The sequence below is a fragment of the Myxine glutinosa genome, chromosome 6, assembly GCF_964187855.1.
Source record: "Myxine glutinosa chromosome 6, kmMyxGlut1.1, whole genome shotgun sequence".
NCBI classification, from domain to species: Eukaryota; Metazoa; Chordata; class Myxini; order Myxiniformes; family Myxinidae; genus Myxine; species Myxine glutinosa.
The window spans coordinates 128,562,990-128,578,413 of NC_136266.1; the positions used below are offsets into that span (position 1 = coordinate 128,562,990).

Sequence of the window (15,424 nt, forward strand, 5' to 3'; positions counted from 1 at the left end):
TGGATGGGGGAAGATAAGAGATGGTGGTGAACAGCTGTTTTAAAGACCTGGAGGGAGGAGTAGGATTGAAGAGAGTGAGGGAGTTTGTTCCAGAGGCAGGAGAAAAGAGGAATGAAGGAGTGAAGGTGAGCAGAGAGTCTTGATTTTGGCAGTTTAACCATAAGAGGGTTGCAGGCAGATCTTGTGCGATCTGTAGGAATATTTTGGGGACAGAGCCCAGAGAGTTTGGGGAGCAAGGCCGGAGAGGAGTCGATAGAAGACGGAAAGACCACCAACCTGTCTGCGGTGGGTAAGTGAAAGGCCCTCGGAGATAGCTGTATCGCGGAAGATTCCAATGATTCTGAACGCTTTGGTTTCAACAGCGTGAAGACGAGCGAGGTGTGAGGCAGGAGCACCAGCCCAGAGGGGAGAGCAGTATTCCATTGAGCTGCAGATGAAAGCCTTGTATGTGCTGAGGAGCTCAGGTGTGCCAAGGAAGGACTTCGCATGACGGAGGATGCCCAGTCGGCAACTGGCTTTGGAGGCCAGATTTGAAATGTGGTTTTCCCAGGAAAGATCATGGCAGATAGTGAGACCCAAAAGCTTGAGTGACAGAACTTCTTGGAGAGGATTAAACAGAAAGTGGATGGGAGGGTTGTCCAGTCGGTCTTTTCGGAGAGACATCGTAAGAGTGTGAGATTTGTCAGGATTGAAAGGCATGTTCCACTTGTTTGCCCAGTCTGTGATTTTGTCCAGGTCTGCAGAGAGTGAGGAGGCTGCAGACTGCCGATGTGAGGGATGAGGAATGGAGCGGCAGAGAGTGGAGTCATCAGCAAAGAGATAGAGAGGATTTTCAAGAGAGTCAGAGAGATCATTGATGAAGACCAGAAAAAGCACAGGGCCCAGAACACTGCCTTGGGGAACTCCAGCCTGAACAGGAAGAGGAGATGAGAGAAACCCATTCAGGACCACACGTTGACTACGACCAGAGAGGAAGTCTGCCAGCCATGCGCGGAGATTTCCATGGATACCAAAGGAGGAGAGTTTGGTGAGCAGAGCGGGGTGCCAGACCACATCGAAGGCACGTGATATGTCAAGGGAAACAGCTCTAATTTCCTGTTTGGCATTGAGGACCTCCATTTATTGTTGAGACAGCAGAAGCAGCATGTCCAGAGTAGAGTGACCTGGTCTGAAACCAAATTGATGATCAGAGATCAAGCCATTGGATAAGAGGAAAGATTTCATGTCCGAAGCAATGATGGATTCCATGACTTTGCTGATAATTGGGAGAAGGCTGATTGGTCTGAGGTAAGGGGGGGGATGGAGGGGGAACAAACACCAGAAACAGATTTGACCAGACGCCACCAGGATTTGGAAGAGGGAGACAGATACGAGAGTTCTGTCTTGAGAACCGAGAGATATTGTTTCTTGGCTCTCCTGAGGGTGGACACACACTTGTTTCGGGCTTTGTGAAAGGAAATGAGATTTCCTTCCGTTGGATTTGCTTTCCAGGAGACGAAGGCAAGTTGTTTCTGGGCAACAGCCTCACCACAAGATTCCGTGTACCATGGACGGGAGGAAGGGTATGACAACTGAAGACGAGATGGGATAAATGTGTGCATGAGAGAGAGCAATTTACTTTGGAAGAATTCCCAAGATGAGTTGACGTCAGAGGTGGTAGAGATGGGAGACCAGTCCAGATGATTGATGGCTGCTTGAAGACCGTGCCAGTTGGCCTGAGTGAAATTCCAGACTCGCCGACGCTGAGGAGGCTCTCTGAGAATGGTCAGAGAGATGTCCACTTTAACAAGCACATGATCAGATGAGCCGATTGGAGCAGAAGAGCAGCAGACATTTTCAGGGAAGTTAGTCATAACCAAGTCCAGAAGAGAAGATGCTCCGTTGACTGAGATCCAGGTCGGGAAATTGACAGATTGTGTCAGTCCCAGTGAGTCGCAGAAGTCCTTTGCTGAGGAGCCATGGCTGGTGAGAGAGGTACCCACACCCAGCCAACTGGCATGGTGACAATTTAAATCACCACATATGAGGAAGAGAGAGTTGGGATGAGTAGATAGAAGTTGGTCCATATTTTCAGACAGCGAGATGTAGATGGAGTCATCACTGTTTGGTGGATGGTACAACACACATATGAACAAAAGGTGGGAGCGAAGGGGGAGCCGTAGCCAGAGGTATTCCTGGGGGTGAGGTGGAGAGAGGGCAGTGCAGGGCGAGTGAGGAAGGGAGTTTTTGATAAAGATAGCAACCCCACCTCCAGGACGAGGCTCAGGTCTATCATACCGGAGGAGGGAGTAACCCGGGAGAGATACTAAGGATTCAGAGACATCATGAAGGAGGAAAGTTTCTGTTGAGCAGATCACGTCTGGTTTGTCAGAAGCAACCTGTATGGAGAGATCAGTCAAGTTTGAGCGAAGGCCCCGGATGTTTGAGGTCCATTCCGTTAATGAAAAGGAAAAGGGAGCATCGGATACAGAACAGGGGGGGGGGGGGGGTAGGGTAAGATGTGGAAGAGGAGGAAGAGGTAGGGAGAGCTGTTGAAGGTGTATCAGAGATTTCAGAATAGCTTGGAGAAAGGGTGTGTGTGTGAAAGTATGGGGCGGACAAAAGGTTTGATGGTGATTGGGTGAGGCACAGTGAGTTGTTATTTGAGGAGGGGGAAGAGCGAGGCAGAAGGTTGGGGGAGATGGAGGTGAGAGTTGGAAGGGGGAAGAAGCGGGGAGGACGCTTTGAAGAGGAGGGGTGAGAGGGGGGAAATGGAGAAGAAATGAGGGTGGGGAGATTTGAAGGGGAGGGGCGAGGGGGAGGTTTATGAGGGGAGGGGTTAGGGGCGAGTTTAGGAGGGAAGGGACAAGGGGGGGGGATTTGAAAGGGATGGGAGATGGGGGAGATTTGGAGGGGAGGGGTGAGGGGGGAGTATAGGAGGGGAGGGGCGAGGGAGAGTCTAGGAGGGGATGGGTGTGGGGGGAGTTTAGGAGGGAAGGGGAAAGGGGGAGATTTGAAAGGGATGGGTGATGGGAAGGATTTGGAGGGGAGGGGCAAGGGGGAAGATTTGAAAGGGATGGGTGATGGGGAAGATTTGGAGGGGAGGGGCAAGGGGGAAGATTTCAAAGAGATGAGTGATGCGGAAGTTTTGGAGGGGAGGGGTGATGGGGAAGATTTGGAGGGGAGGGGTGAGTTTGGATTTTAGAAAGTTTACGATTCATGGGAAACGAACATTTATTGCAAAATGATTTATTGCAAAAGATTAAGCTTGATAGACTAACTTCCGTTCGAGGGGACGGCACACTGTGTTTTAACTTCCTGTATGCGAAGCATCATTCCAACAGTTGATAGTCAGGCCAAAAAAACAGATCAAAAGTATGTGTGCTACCTCTGCACGATCATGTTGGACCACACCGATACCTGGATGTCCATTAAATTGGTACACATTTTAGCGAGATCTCGAATAAAAGCGGCACACACACCTTAATTAAAACAGAGTGTGCACACACACACACACACACACACACACACACACACACACACACACACACACACACACACACACACACACACACACACACACACACACACACACACACACACACACACACACACACACACACCTTAGCCAAGCCTTTATTAAAGCTGTGCACACACCTGGAAGCACAATGGCCAAAATTGACCATGCTTTATTGCTGGTACGTATTGCCATGGTGGCAAATATATATTTATAAAACGTCTCAATCATTAAAACGATATGGAAATCAGATGAACGGTTGTATAAAACACTGACTTCTTGATGAATGTGGAAGAAAACGTAAAAGCAGAACAGGCTGAGAATCCAAAAAAAAGAGGGAGGCGGGAGAAACTCCCCAAAAAAGCAAGATGAGGAGGAATCACCACAACATATTCCGATGGAATAGAGTTAAAATAGACACACAAATCTTGTTTTCAGAAACATGGAATTTGCAAAGCAGCCACAGACTGCTGGACATGAAGGGGGCAGCCAGCGATGGTCAAGCACGAGAACTACAGCCAGCTTGGTGAAGAAAGATCAAATAATCAGTTTTGGTGATGTCATGGTGCTTGGTCAATTTGTGATACTCACAGTGTCATAGTTCACCTGCTTATGAATCCTGACATTCTATACAGTGCACTCACTTGTGTAAATCAAGTGTGCGAGGGCAGAAAGAGAAGAAAAATATAAGATGATATTGAAGAATGAGGGGAATAAATGGAGCACATGCAGTACATGAGGAACAAACGAAATTGATCCGAAATGTTCTCGAGAAATGCGGACAAGTTGTTCGAACTTGAGGCAGACAACGAAAACAAGTAACGACAAGAAAAGGTTGGGCAGAGGTGTTAAAGCCGCTTTCCACGATGTCGAGATGAGCGAAGAAGGACACTGCGCAAGCGCTGATATACACCGGTCGGTGCTGCCGTGGGTGTCGACTGAAAGGGCATAACGCCCTCTGCAAACCGGCTCCAATGTGGCAGCCTCGAGGCAGATGATGGACTTGAAGCAGCTGGGGAATCTGCATTCTCGGGGGTTTGGTCGACGGCTTCAATTTGAGGTCCACTCCCAGATTTTGTTGTAAAAGCAAGACCACGGTCGTACGGGTTTGTCGGTGAAGCTGGAGATTCCAATTCACCCGAGAGTTTTGATTGAGGTAATTGGTCCTCGGAGGTGTGATTCGCAACAGACCGACAGCTCTGTTCATTCTCGGGACGATGCTTCTCCAATTCACCTTGCTCACTGTGTCCAACGTTTTCCAGCAAGCTGTTTTCATCCATCACTTTGACTTCAACCAAACCAGTTTCCTGGCTATTTTCATTCAAACCAGTTTCCTGGCTCTTTTCATCCAAACCAGTTTCCTGGCTCTTTTCATCCAAACCAGTTTCCTGGCTCTTTTCATCCAAACCAGTTTCCTGGCTCTTTTCATCCAAACCAGTTTCCTGGCTCTTTTCATCCAAACCAGTTTCCTGGCTCTTTTCATCCAAACCAGTTTCCTGGCTCTTTTCATCCAAACCAGTTTCCTGGCTCTTTTCATCCAAACCAGTTTCCTGGCTCTTTTCATCCAAACCAGTTTCCTGGCTCTTTTCATCCAAACCAGTTTCCTGGCTCTTTTCATCCAAACCAGTTTCCTGGCTCTTTTCATCCAAACCAGTTTCTTGGCTCTTTTCATCCAAACCAGTTTCCTGGCTCTTTTCATCAACATCCTCATTTGTTGCTGTGAGAGGCTCCAAATCTCCTCCACGTATTTTGTCGTCCTCACATGGGAAGTTTTCGCATGTTTCAGATGCACCCATTAGGCTTACACTGTTGCTGCCACTCTCAAGCTGTGAGGACACAGACAATGGTGCAGGACTAGACGAACCATCACTGCCTTCAGACTGGAGCAATGCGGCACGAATAATGCGTTCATGCTCCTCCAGGTCTTCCAGGGTGAGACTCTCAGTGTCCATCTGCTCATCCACAACTGGCACGTCTGGAGGTTGAACTGGAGAAGACCCTGCACCGATTAGATCACAATGTGGTGAGGGGATGCAAACCAATAAATATACCAATAGGCAGTTTTCATTTTTTAAAAAAAGATGTGTAGAATGCCCCCAATAAGAAATCCTTGCAGTCCAGCACTGCACTTACCTTGGGAACAATTGAAAGGACTAGGAGGCGGCGTCTCCTTTGGCAATGGTGGCGGTGTGGATGTGGGAGGAAGTGGGGGATTGAATAGGTAGGCAGGCCTAGAAGTAACTGGGGAGTTAGATGGAGGAGTATCACTGGGCAGAGGTGGAGGGGTTTGGTTCTGGGTAGGTGGTGGAAGAGGTGGCTTCCAGTGCAAATCATATTCTGGCAAATGCTGTGGCGTTTGGTCAGAAGTGTCTGTGCCTGTGATCAGACAAAAACGATCAATTAGTCGTCAGTGAATGCATATTGGACTGGGATTCATTAAGAATTTGGCCCACCGATTGCATAATTACTGAGGTGCAACTATGTTGCCGACGCAATGTCTCTGCACATCAGAAGGAATGTGGAATTTGGCCAGCGTGTCTGTGACAATCGCCTTCTCTTTATGAAAGGTATCGTGTGATCCTTGATGATCACCAGAAAAATCAATGCTAGCAGATGGATTGCAATCACAGTCTCATCCAATGGATGGCACATTCATTGACGCAACACCAAACCTGTGGAATATCCATCACAGTTTAATAAATGGGAAAAGACAAACCAAGAAAAGACTGCCCAAAGATAAGTGTGCTACCTCAAAAACAACACGTCAGACATAAACGTAAATGGATAATATGTTTCAATAAATTCTAGAGTGATCATACTATAATTCAAGACATCTCTGTGCGACTTTTATGCACTCCTGAATTGCTGGATCGAATGAGTTGAAAACTGGTGGTTGTACTTGGGGTTTACATGGGATGGTTTTAGGCGATTGAAAAAGCCTGATGTTGGCTTAACAGTTAAGGTGGCTGGCTTGAGATCCAAGGGTCCAGCGTTCGAGCCCCTGTCATGCTATTGAATTAACACCAGGTGGGTTGATTCAGCCTGTCATTCTTTTGAGATCAGTAGATCAGAGATAGGGCAGGGTGCAGAGAGTGAGGGGTTCGATGGAGACAAGATTTGGAAGCAATCACAGAATTGAGGCATTCACACTTGAGTTGGCTGTGGTGCCTTTTGAAGAGAGGGAAGGAATGGAGGTGTAGTATACTTCGGAGAGAGACTTAACAAGATGCCATCAGGTTTTAGAGAAGGAATACAACTTTGAAAGTTCAATCTTGAGGTTTGTTTTCTGGCTCTCCTGAGAGCGGACACACTTGTTGAGTGCTTTGTGGAATGAGCTGAGATTGTCTTAGGTCGGGTTTGTTTTCCGGGAAGAGAGGCAAGTTGTTTCAGAGCAACTGCCTCATCACAGGATTATTATTGTGGTTGTTATTAATTTGTCTTGCCAGTTTGTGACTCTGTCTTGACATGCCTTCTTGCTCTGTCTTGGCAGGAAAGATCCCACCTGCATTGGTAAGATTCATTGGCAAGGCACGAAGGCGTCATGTAGCCGTTCACAAGCCAAATCAAATTTAGCCAATTAAAGCTGTTCAGCATTACTTGTGAAAGACGAAGGTGATGGCAAGTGGTAAAGCATGTGGGTGAGGTGGAAAGAACTGTGAAGTGGCCGTGTGCTGTGTGCAGGAAGGGTGTTGGAGTGAACTCCATTCAATGTACAATGTGCACTGAGTGGGTTCATCAAAAATGTAGTAGTCTGAGAGGGTCATTAACCAGTGTGGCAGCTACATTCAAGTGTAAGGTGTGCACAGAGGGAGCTGCAGATGGAGGTCCCCCTGTGCTGTCTTTCCCTCGCGGTCCCCCTGTGCTGTCTTTCCCTCGTGGTCCCCCCCTGTACTGTCTTTCCCTCGTGGTCCCCCTGTGCTGTCTTTCCCTCAAGGTCCCCCTGTGCTGTCTTTCCCTCGCGGTCCCCCTGTGCTGTCTTTCCCTCGCGGTCCCCCTGTGCTGTCTTTCCCTCGCGGTCCCCCTGTGCTGTCTTTCCCTCGCGGTCCCCCTGTGCTGTCTTTCCCTCGCGGCCCCCCTGTGCTGTTTTCCCTCGCGGTCCGGTCCCCCTGTGCTGTCTTTCCCTCGCGGTCCCCCTGTGCTGTCTTTCCCTCGCGGTCCCCCTGTGCCTGCTTTCCCTCGCGGTCCCCCTGTGCTGTCTTTCCCTCGCGGTCCCCCTGTGCTGTCTTTCCCTCGCGGTCCCCCTGTGCTGTCTTTCTCTCGCGGTCCCCCTGTGCCTGCTTTCCCTCGCGGTCCCCCTGTGCTGTCTTTCCCTCGCGGTCCCCCTGTGCTGTCTTTCCCTCGCGGTCCCCCTGTGCTGTCTTTCTCTCGCGGTCCCCCTGTGCCGGCTTTCCCTCGCGGTCCCCCTGTGCTGTCTTTCCCTCGCGGTCCCCCTGTGCTGTCTTTCCCTCGCGGTCCCCCTGTGCTGTCTTTCCCTCGCGGTCCCCCTGTGCTGTCTTTCCCTCGCGGTCCCCCTGTGCTGTCTTTCCCTCGTGGTTCCCCTGTGCTGTCTTTCCCTCGTGGTCCCCCTGTGCTGTCTTTCCCTCGCGGTTGTCAGCTCTTTCACGAGCCTCGATTCAGTATACAAAATATCTTGGAGACAGCGTGAAGCTGGAAGGTGTGAACACCTTTTGCTACCTAGGAGACATGCTGAATGGAGAAGGTGGATCAGACTCGGAGAAGGGGGTTAACAAGGGGAGATGTAGAAAATAGGGCAAAATGGAGAAGATTGTCATGGGGCCCGCAAGGTTAACCCCCGCTCTAGCAGGGAAAATGGCCTTAAAATGCCTGTTGTTTGTTTGTATTACTTGTTGCGAAAGCACCCTGCATGGCTGTGGTTCATCACAAACCAGCTGTCCATGTCTGACGTTCGACTGGAGGTGGTACTGGTACAGGTATGTGGAATTTATTACTTCATAGTTTACCACTCGCCATTTTTTTTTAACCCAAGTCATTCACGAACCGGCTGGCCATGTCTGACGTTCGACTCAAGGTGTCAAGAATGTGGAATTTATTCGTTCCATAGTTTAGCATTCATCATTTCCGCATTGGTCGTTTGCTTTTGGCTTCCCACCCATGCATAGCACGGGAACCTCACCAGTGTTAAAATATTAGCGTGCTCGCCCACACAGACACAAAATACCAACTTGATAATATAATAATAATAATAATGTTAATAATAATAACAGTAATAAAAATGAAAATAAACAACCATTCAGCATCTCAAGACTTCTCACCTGAATCGATCTCCATGTCACTTTCATGCCGATTTTCATTCCATGCCCGACGATGCTTGTTAGGATTTGGTGCCTCAGGCTCAGGAGCAATGTGCCGTCGCTTTATCCGTACAACCTAGATGGAGGAAAGAGGATTTGGTTCCATCAGCATCACAATGATAACTCGATCATGAGAATTGGGTCTGGAGGGTCTTCCGTTTGAACTGCCAAGCACCATTCCACAAAATTGAACATATGAATCGGCATCTTGAGATTTATGGAGAGCCTTTTTTGTCAGGTCAAGGCTTGTGGAAGAGCTGGAATACAGAACAAATCAGGATGCAACATAACAGGAACAGCAGAAGGAGAATGGAGAAATGCCAACAGCAGGGCTGAGGGACGTAGACCGTGGGCCGAACAAGCAAAATGTGTCGAATTGTTTTATACTTTCATGACTCACCTCTGGTATATTAGCGAGCTGAAATTTTGCATATATTTAGTTTAAAAATCACTTACAAAGAATTCATAACTCGTCAGGGCAAAAAGTTTCACATTAATTAGTTATGCAAATTAAAATAAATATAGCGCCATCTTGTGTCCTTTACTATATAGCTGTGTATAAGTGAATGGGAATTCTAAATATAAAGTATGTAGTCTATGTGGAGATGGGGAAACTGCCCAGGAGTGTGGGTGATTGAGGACACACACACACCACTCCGAGGGCCTTTCACTCACTCACCGCAGGCAGGTTGGTGGTCTTTCTGTCTTCTACAGACTCCTATCTGGCCTAACTCCCCCAGCTCTATCTGTGCTCTGTCCCCCAAATATTCCTACAGGTCACACAAGATCTGCCAGTAACCCTCTTCTGGTGAAATTGCCAATAATCAACTCTCTATTCACCTTCACTCTTTCATTCCTCTTTTCTCCCGCCTCGGGAACAAATTCCCTCACTCTCTTCAATCCCACACCCCCCTCCAGGTCTTTAAAACAGCTGTTCACCACCATCTCTTGTCTTTCCCCATCCAAAACCTTGATCTCTTCTACTCCCGTTAATTCACCCCAGATCCACTTTTTTTTTAAATCCCGACTTCTTTCTTTCTTTCCTGGAAGTTCTAGCAGTGTCCATGTGTCTTTTTATCCTTCCCACCCTCCCTCCCCCCACCTTCCCATGCCTCCTCCCCCCAAGCCCTCTCCCTCCCACGAATCTTCCGTTGTCACTGTTCTCTGCTGTTGTACTTGTGTGCTTCCCTCTCTCCCCATCTTGTCTCCTGCTCCCTTTATTGTACGTTTTGTGTGTCCGTTTTCTTTCTTTTTTGTGATTGATGTTTTACACGAGCCTCGATCTTGTACACACACAAAAAAAAAAAGTAATTCAAAGGCAGATACTTTGGCATGAAAAGTTTTTATTGTCATTTAAAGTCGCCTTCCGTAGCTGCATCTGACGACATGTAAGTCGCCATGACAGCTGCGCCAGTACCTTATGTACACTGCACAGTCTGAAACAAAGTGCGCGATTGGCTGATTAGCGCTCATGGCTGTGCGTGGCCTATGTTACAAGTGCTGTGATTGGACAATATTTATTTTAAAAGATAGTTAACATTTTGGGTGTTTTTTCCACATTTTGAAAATATGTGCAAGTTTTGTGCTTGACGAGTTTCAGATATGAATTCTGTAATATTTTTACAAAACATCTTATAAATGCAGGTAGATATGCAAGGTGGGTCACAAAAGTAAACAAAACAGGGGCTCAGCCCACAAAATAAATAAACAGACAGAAAACAAGGGATGTGCAGGCAAGAATGAGGGGCAGGGGAGAATGCAGGGAGTCGATAAGATAGAAACAGAAGCAAAATTTGGGAGTGGGGGATCTTGATCTTTTCCTCATGTTGGTTGTGGATAAGACCTTGTCCCATGTTAATCAATTGTTAATCAATTGTTGTTAATTAATTAATGTTAAATGTTGATGGCCCATGTTAATTAGGATATTATACAGAAGCAAAATTGTGAAAGTGGGGGGGAAGTAGTTTAGCAGGTGTAGAAAATATCATGGTTTTGGATTGGGGGTGACCTCAGGCAGTGGTGAACAGCTGTCTTGAAGACCTGCAGGGAAGAAAGATATTGAAGACGATGGGGAAGTTGGTTCCACAGGCGGGAAAAAAATAGGAACAAATGAGTGGAGGTGAGCAGCGATTCTGAAGTTTTGGTGTTTCACGAGAAGGGGGTTGGACTGGTGGACCACGTGCACCCTGCAGAAGCATGGGGTGCAGCATGGAGAGAGCAAAGGGTACAAGACTAGAAAAGGAAGTGGAAGAAGACAGAGACCACTGACCTGTCTGCAATGGCAAAGTGATAGACCCATAGACTTAGCTTCATCACGGGAGATTCCAATGCTTTTGAAGGTCTTGGTTTCCATGGCATCAAACTGAGCAAGGTGTGAGGCTGGGTCGCCAGCCTACAGGGGAGAGCATTTTTGTATCAAGCTGCAGATGAGAGCTTCTTTACCTTTATTCTTGCAAAAACTTGCTTGATTTTCAATCAAGTGTTTGTTTGCGCATAGCTTGTTTCAGAAATGGCGTTTTATACAGCAAATATGGGTTCACAATTTTGTCTCAATCTGGAAGAAAATCTCCAGGGTTTATCAAGTGACTTTAATCCCTTTCAAAAAGGCCTGAATTGCTCCCAATCGTATTGTCATTGAGGGATGGGGTGGATGTGAACATCTTAGGTACCTTTCAAACCATGTAAATGGGTTCCTCTTAAGAATCAACAAATGGCTATTGGAGAAATTGAAATGACATACAATGCATAGACCCAAGACACATTCAAGTAATGGTTGATGTGCTCAGATTTCTTGGACACAACTCCCAACCACCAATCCACAATGATAATTATCAGGTGTTCTTGCATTTAATGGAATCAGGCATGTAGTGTCACATTCCATTGCAATAAAAAAAACGAATTGACAATACTGAAGTCTTGGATCACAGTCGTTATTGATGCAATAAGGTCTTAAAGCAACGTCCCCAACACCTTCGAAGAAAAGCGCGAGAAGTCATCACCATTACAACAACCGGTTTAGCTATCTAATCAGTATGATGGGATACACTGGTGCTCACCGACTAACCTTTTGTGACTTGGCGGAGAGCGTAATCAACAGTGCTTCCTTGCTGTGTTGTGATAGCATTGGGACAGAGCCATAGCTTTTCCACTCCTGCAAAAATCAGCAAAACTCGGTGTAGATAGTCAATGCTGGGCAAAATATTCAAGGGTCTGAAGCTTCGTTAAAAAATAAAAAAACAACAACTAAGAGCACAAGATAAAACAGCTGTGGGATAATGCAAAATCAAATTACCGTACTGTGAATGAAGGGTGTAATTTTGGAAAGGAAAGTACATCTTGCAAATGTGTGAAGAGGCAGTGAGATACAAATGAAGAAGTCTAAAATAGAGAGTTGAAAAACTTCTGTCCTTTGACATCTATGATGGTTGAATGTGAAACATTTGACACGACTTGGTTTGTGACAAGCCGTGTGCAAGGCCTGCTTGGTTTGACGTACATCTCGAGTGTTTGGATGAGGGGGAGTGTTAAAGCCAGGAAAATCCACCACTTTTCCGAAATCATAAGTCACTTGCTGATCTTGCGGAATCTTGTCAGTATCATCATTGATCTCACCATCGCACAGTCCTACTGGGATAGAACAATACAGGTGAACAAGCAGCAGGATACAGTTCAGTACCTTAAAACAATCTTCAGCTTTTGCGGTCTCTGTTACCTTCAGAGTCATGGATAGTTAGGCCTGAAGATTCAGTCTCAGCCTCACGCAGCCACCCCGGAGGGTAACCCAGCTGCCTCATACGGTAGATAAAAGGAGGCAAATGGTTCTCAACCATACCCAGTGCCTCTTGCAGATCAGAGCTGAAAGGGAGAAAATAAGCTTTTTATACAGACATCAAGACTCGTGCCAGAGAAAAATAACAGGTGGCAAAGGGTTAGAAACAAAATGGGGCAAAGCAAAAAACAGGACAACATATGGAAGCGGAGGGGGTCATTCAGTCAAGCGGAAGGAGAGCTCAGCGGGTGAAATATCAACCAAGAATGAAGGTGTGGAGGTTGAAAGAGGTGACAGTGAGGCAGGCATTAAAAGAGAGGCTGAGTATGGTAGAGGATGACGTGGTTGAGCTTGAAAGTGGTTGGATGTCAATGAAAGATAGTCTGTTGGGAGCCGTTGGTGAGGTATGTGGATGGACAAAAGACCACCGAGGCACTCGGAAACATGGTGGTGGGATGATGAAGTTGGAAAGACGATTGACAAGAAGTGGAAGAAGTTCAAGGAGTGGCAGAAGGCGAAGGGAACGGGGGCAGAAGAGGCAGAGCATGAAAGTTATAAGGCAGCCAAGAAGGCTGCAAAGAAAGAGGTAGCAAAGGCGCAGGAGGCATGTAGGAAAATGATCGGAGAACGCTTGCATTCGGAAGAGGGTCAGAGAGTGGTATTCAGGAATGCAAAGCAGATAGCGAAAGAGAAGTGGGACAAATCGTTGTGGACCCAGATGGAATTAAAGGAAGATGGAAGAGATATATGGAAATGCTGTTGAATGCAGAGAATGAATTGGGATGGCAACATAGAGAGTAACCCAGTTTTAGGACCGGCAGAGAAGATAACTGAGAAGGAAGTTGAGGAAGCGATAAAAGCAATGAAGAGTAGAAAAGCGGGAGGGCCGACAGGAGTTGTGGGAGATATGTTGAAGGCAGCGGAAAGTTGGGGTGTGAAGAGACAATGACAGAGATCTGTAATCTGGTGGTGAAAGAAGGCCGCATTCCAGTGGATTGGGAACTGAGTACCCTCGTCCCTCTATACAAGGGGAAAGGTGACCCTCTGGACTGTGGCTCGTATCGAGCGATAAAGTTAAAGCATGGAAGCATGGAATGAAGGTATTGGAAAGGTTGTTGGAGGAGGAGGATAAGGAAGAAAGTGAAGATCGACGAAATGCAGTTTGGATTTATGCCAGGAAGAGGAATGACAGACGTGCTTTTTATTGTAAGGCAGTTGCAGGAGAAGTACATGGAGAAGAGGAAGAAGTTGTTTCTTGGGTTTGTTTATCTGGAGAAAGCATTCGATAGGGTTCCATGCGAAGTAGTGACATGGGCATTGAGGAAGTTAGGAGTGGAGGAATGGGTGATCAGAGTAGTGATGGCAATGTACGAGAGAGCGCACACAGCTGTAAGGATGAAGCATGGGAACAGTGGTGAGTTTGAGGTGAAGGTGGGAGTGCATCAGGGGTCAGTACTAAGTCCACTACTATTTGTAGCTGTGATGGAGGCACTGGCTCGGAATGTAAAGGAGGGTTTACCGTGGGAGTTGTTGTATGCAGATGATCTGGTGTTGATTGTGGAAAGTATGGATGCACTGAAGGAGAAGATGAACAAGTGGAAGGAATGTATGGAGGCAAAAGGTCTGAAGGTGAATATCGGAAAGACGAAGGTGATAGCAAGTGGTAAAGCATGTGGTAAGGTGGAAAGAACTGGGAAGTGGCCGTGTGCTGTGTGCAGGAAGGGTGTTGGAGTGAACTCCATTCAATGTACAATGTGCACTGAGTGGGTTCATCAAAAATGTAGTGGTCTGAAGTGGTCATTAACCAGTGTGGCAGCTACATTCAAGTGTAAGGTGTGCACAGAGGGAGATGCAGATGGAAGAAATGTTGAGTTGGATCTTGGAGACGGCATGAATCTGGAAGGGGTGAAAACATTTTTTGCTACCAAGGAGACATGCTGAATGGAGAAGGTGGATCACACTTGGCAACAGTTGCTGGAGAGAGATGTGCATGGAAGAAGTTTCGGGAACTGAGTGGTGTGATGACGAGGAGGGAAGTGTCGTTGAAGCTGAAGGGAAGGTGTATGCTGCATGTGTGAGAAGTGTTATGATTTATGGGAGCGAGACATGGGTAATGAACATAGAGCAGCAACCAAGGCTGGAAAGGGTGGAAATGCAAGTGGTTCGGTGGATGTGTGGAGTATCGTTGAGAGAGAGGAAGACAAATGATGAATTGCGAAAGATGATGGGAATAGAGCCTGTGATGGATGTTGTGAAGAGAAACAGGTTAAGATAGTTTGGTCATGTGTTGAGGAAGGATGAAAGTGACTGGTTGAGAAGAGTGATGGAAATGAATGTAGAAGGAAGTAGAGGATGGGGAAGACCGAGAAAGACTTGGCTAAAGGTGGTCGAAGAAGAAATGCGGGCAAGGGGATTCACAAGGGGAGATGTAGAAAATAGGGCAAAATGGAGAAGATTGTCATGGGGCCCGCAAGGCTAACCCTCGCTCTAGCAGGGAAAATGGCCTTAAAATGCATGTTGTTGTTATATATGGAAGCAGAATATAAATAGAACGGCACTCACTAGAGAGCATACCCTCAACAGGGTGACCACTGACCAGTTTACATTTTGTGTCCCATTGATGGGCCAGATCTGGATCCGGATCTGAACCAAAATCTAATCGGCTTGTTCTTGTCACTTAACCAACTCATCCACTAAGTTATTACACATTGTCCACAACCTTTTGAAATATCATGTGCACCCTGCATTTTGGCCATATCTCTCAAATGGTGAAGAATCACTTAAAATTAATGCATCCAGATTTTCCCCAAAATCGAATCTTTTCATCCTTGTCACATACCCAACCTC

At 46.8% G+C, this 15,424-nt stretch overlaps 1 protein-coding gene across 6 annotated transcripts in view; it reads right to left on the reverse strand.

Annotated features, from left to right (window-relative positions):
* Positions 1–3,637: 3,637 nt before the first annotated feature.
* Positions 3,638–15,424, reverse strand: part of ZCCHC8 (zinc finger CCHC-type containing 8) — a 38,819-nt gene continuing 27,032 nt past the window's right edge. For 2 of the 6 annotated variants that reach the window (XM_078780527.1, XM_078780528.1), the window contains exons 10-15: positions 12,521–12,663; positions 12,305–12,432; positions 11,873–11,959; positions 8,770–8,884; positions 5,630–5,872; positions 3,638–5,495 (exon numbers count right to left, since the gene is read on the reverse strand). In XM_078780527.1, coding sequence (XP_078636653.1) covers positions 4,345–5,495; positions 5,630–5,872; positions 8,770–8,884; positions 11,873–11,959; positions 12,305–12,432; positions 12,521–12,663 — 1,867 coding nt within the window. In that variant the 3' untranslated portion in view covers positions 3,638–4,344. Of the gene's footprint in view, positions 5,496–5,629; positions 5,873–8,769; positions 8,885–11,872; positions 11,960–12,304; positions 12,436–12,520; positions 12,664–15,424 lie in introns of all 6 variants that reach the window. The other 4 variants (XM_078780526.1, XM_068121051.2, XM_078780529.1 and 1 more) reach the window with 3 other exon arrangements.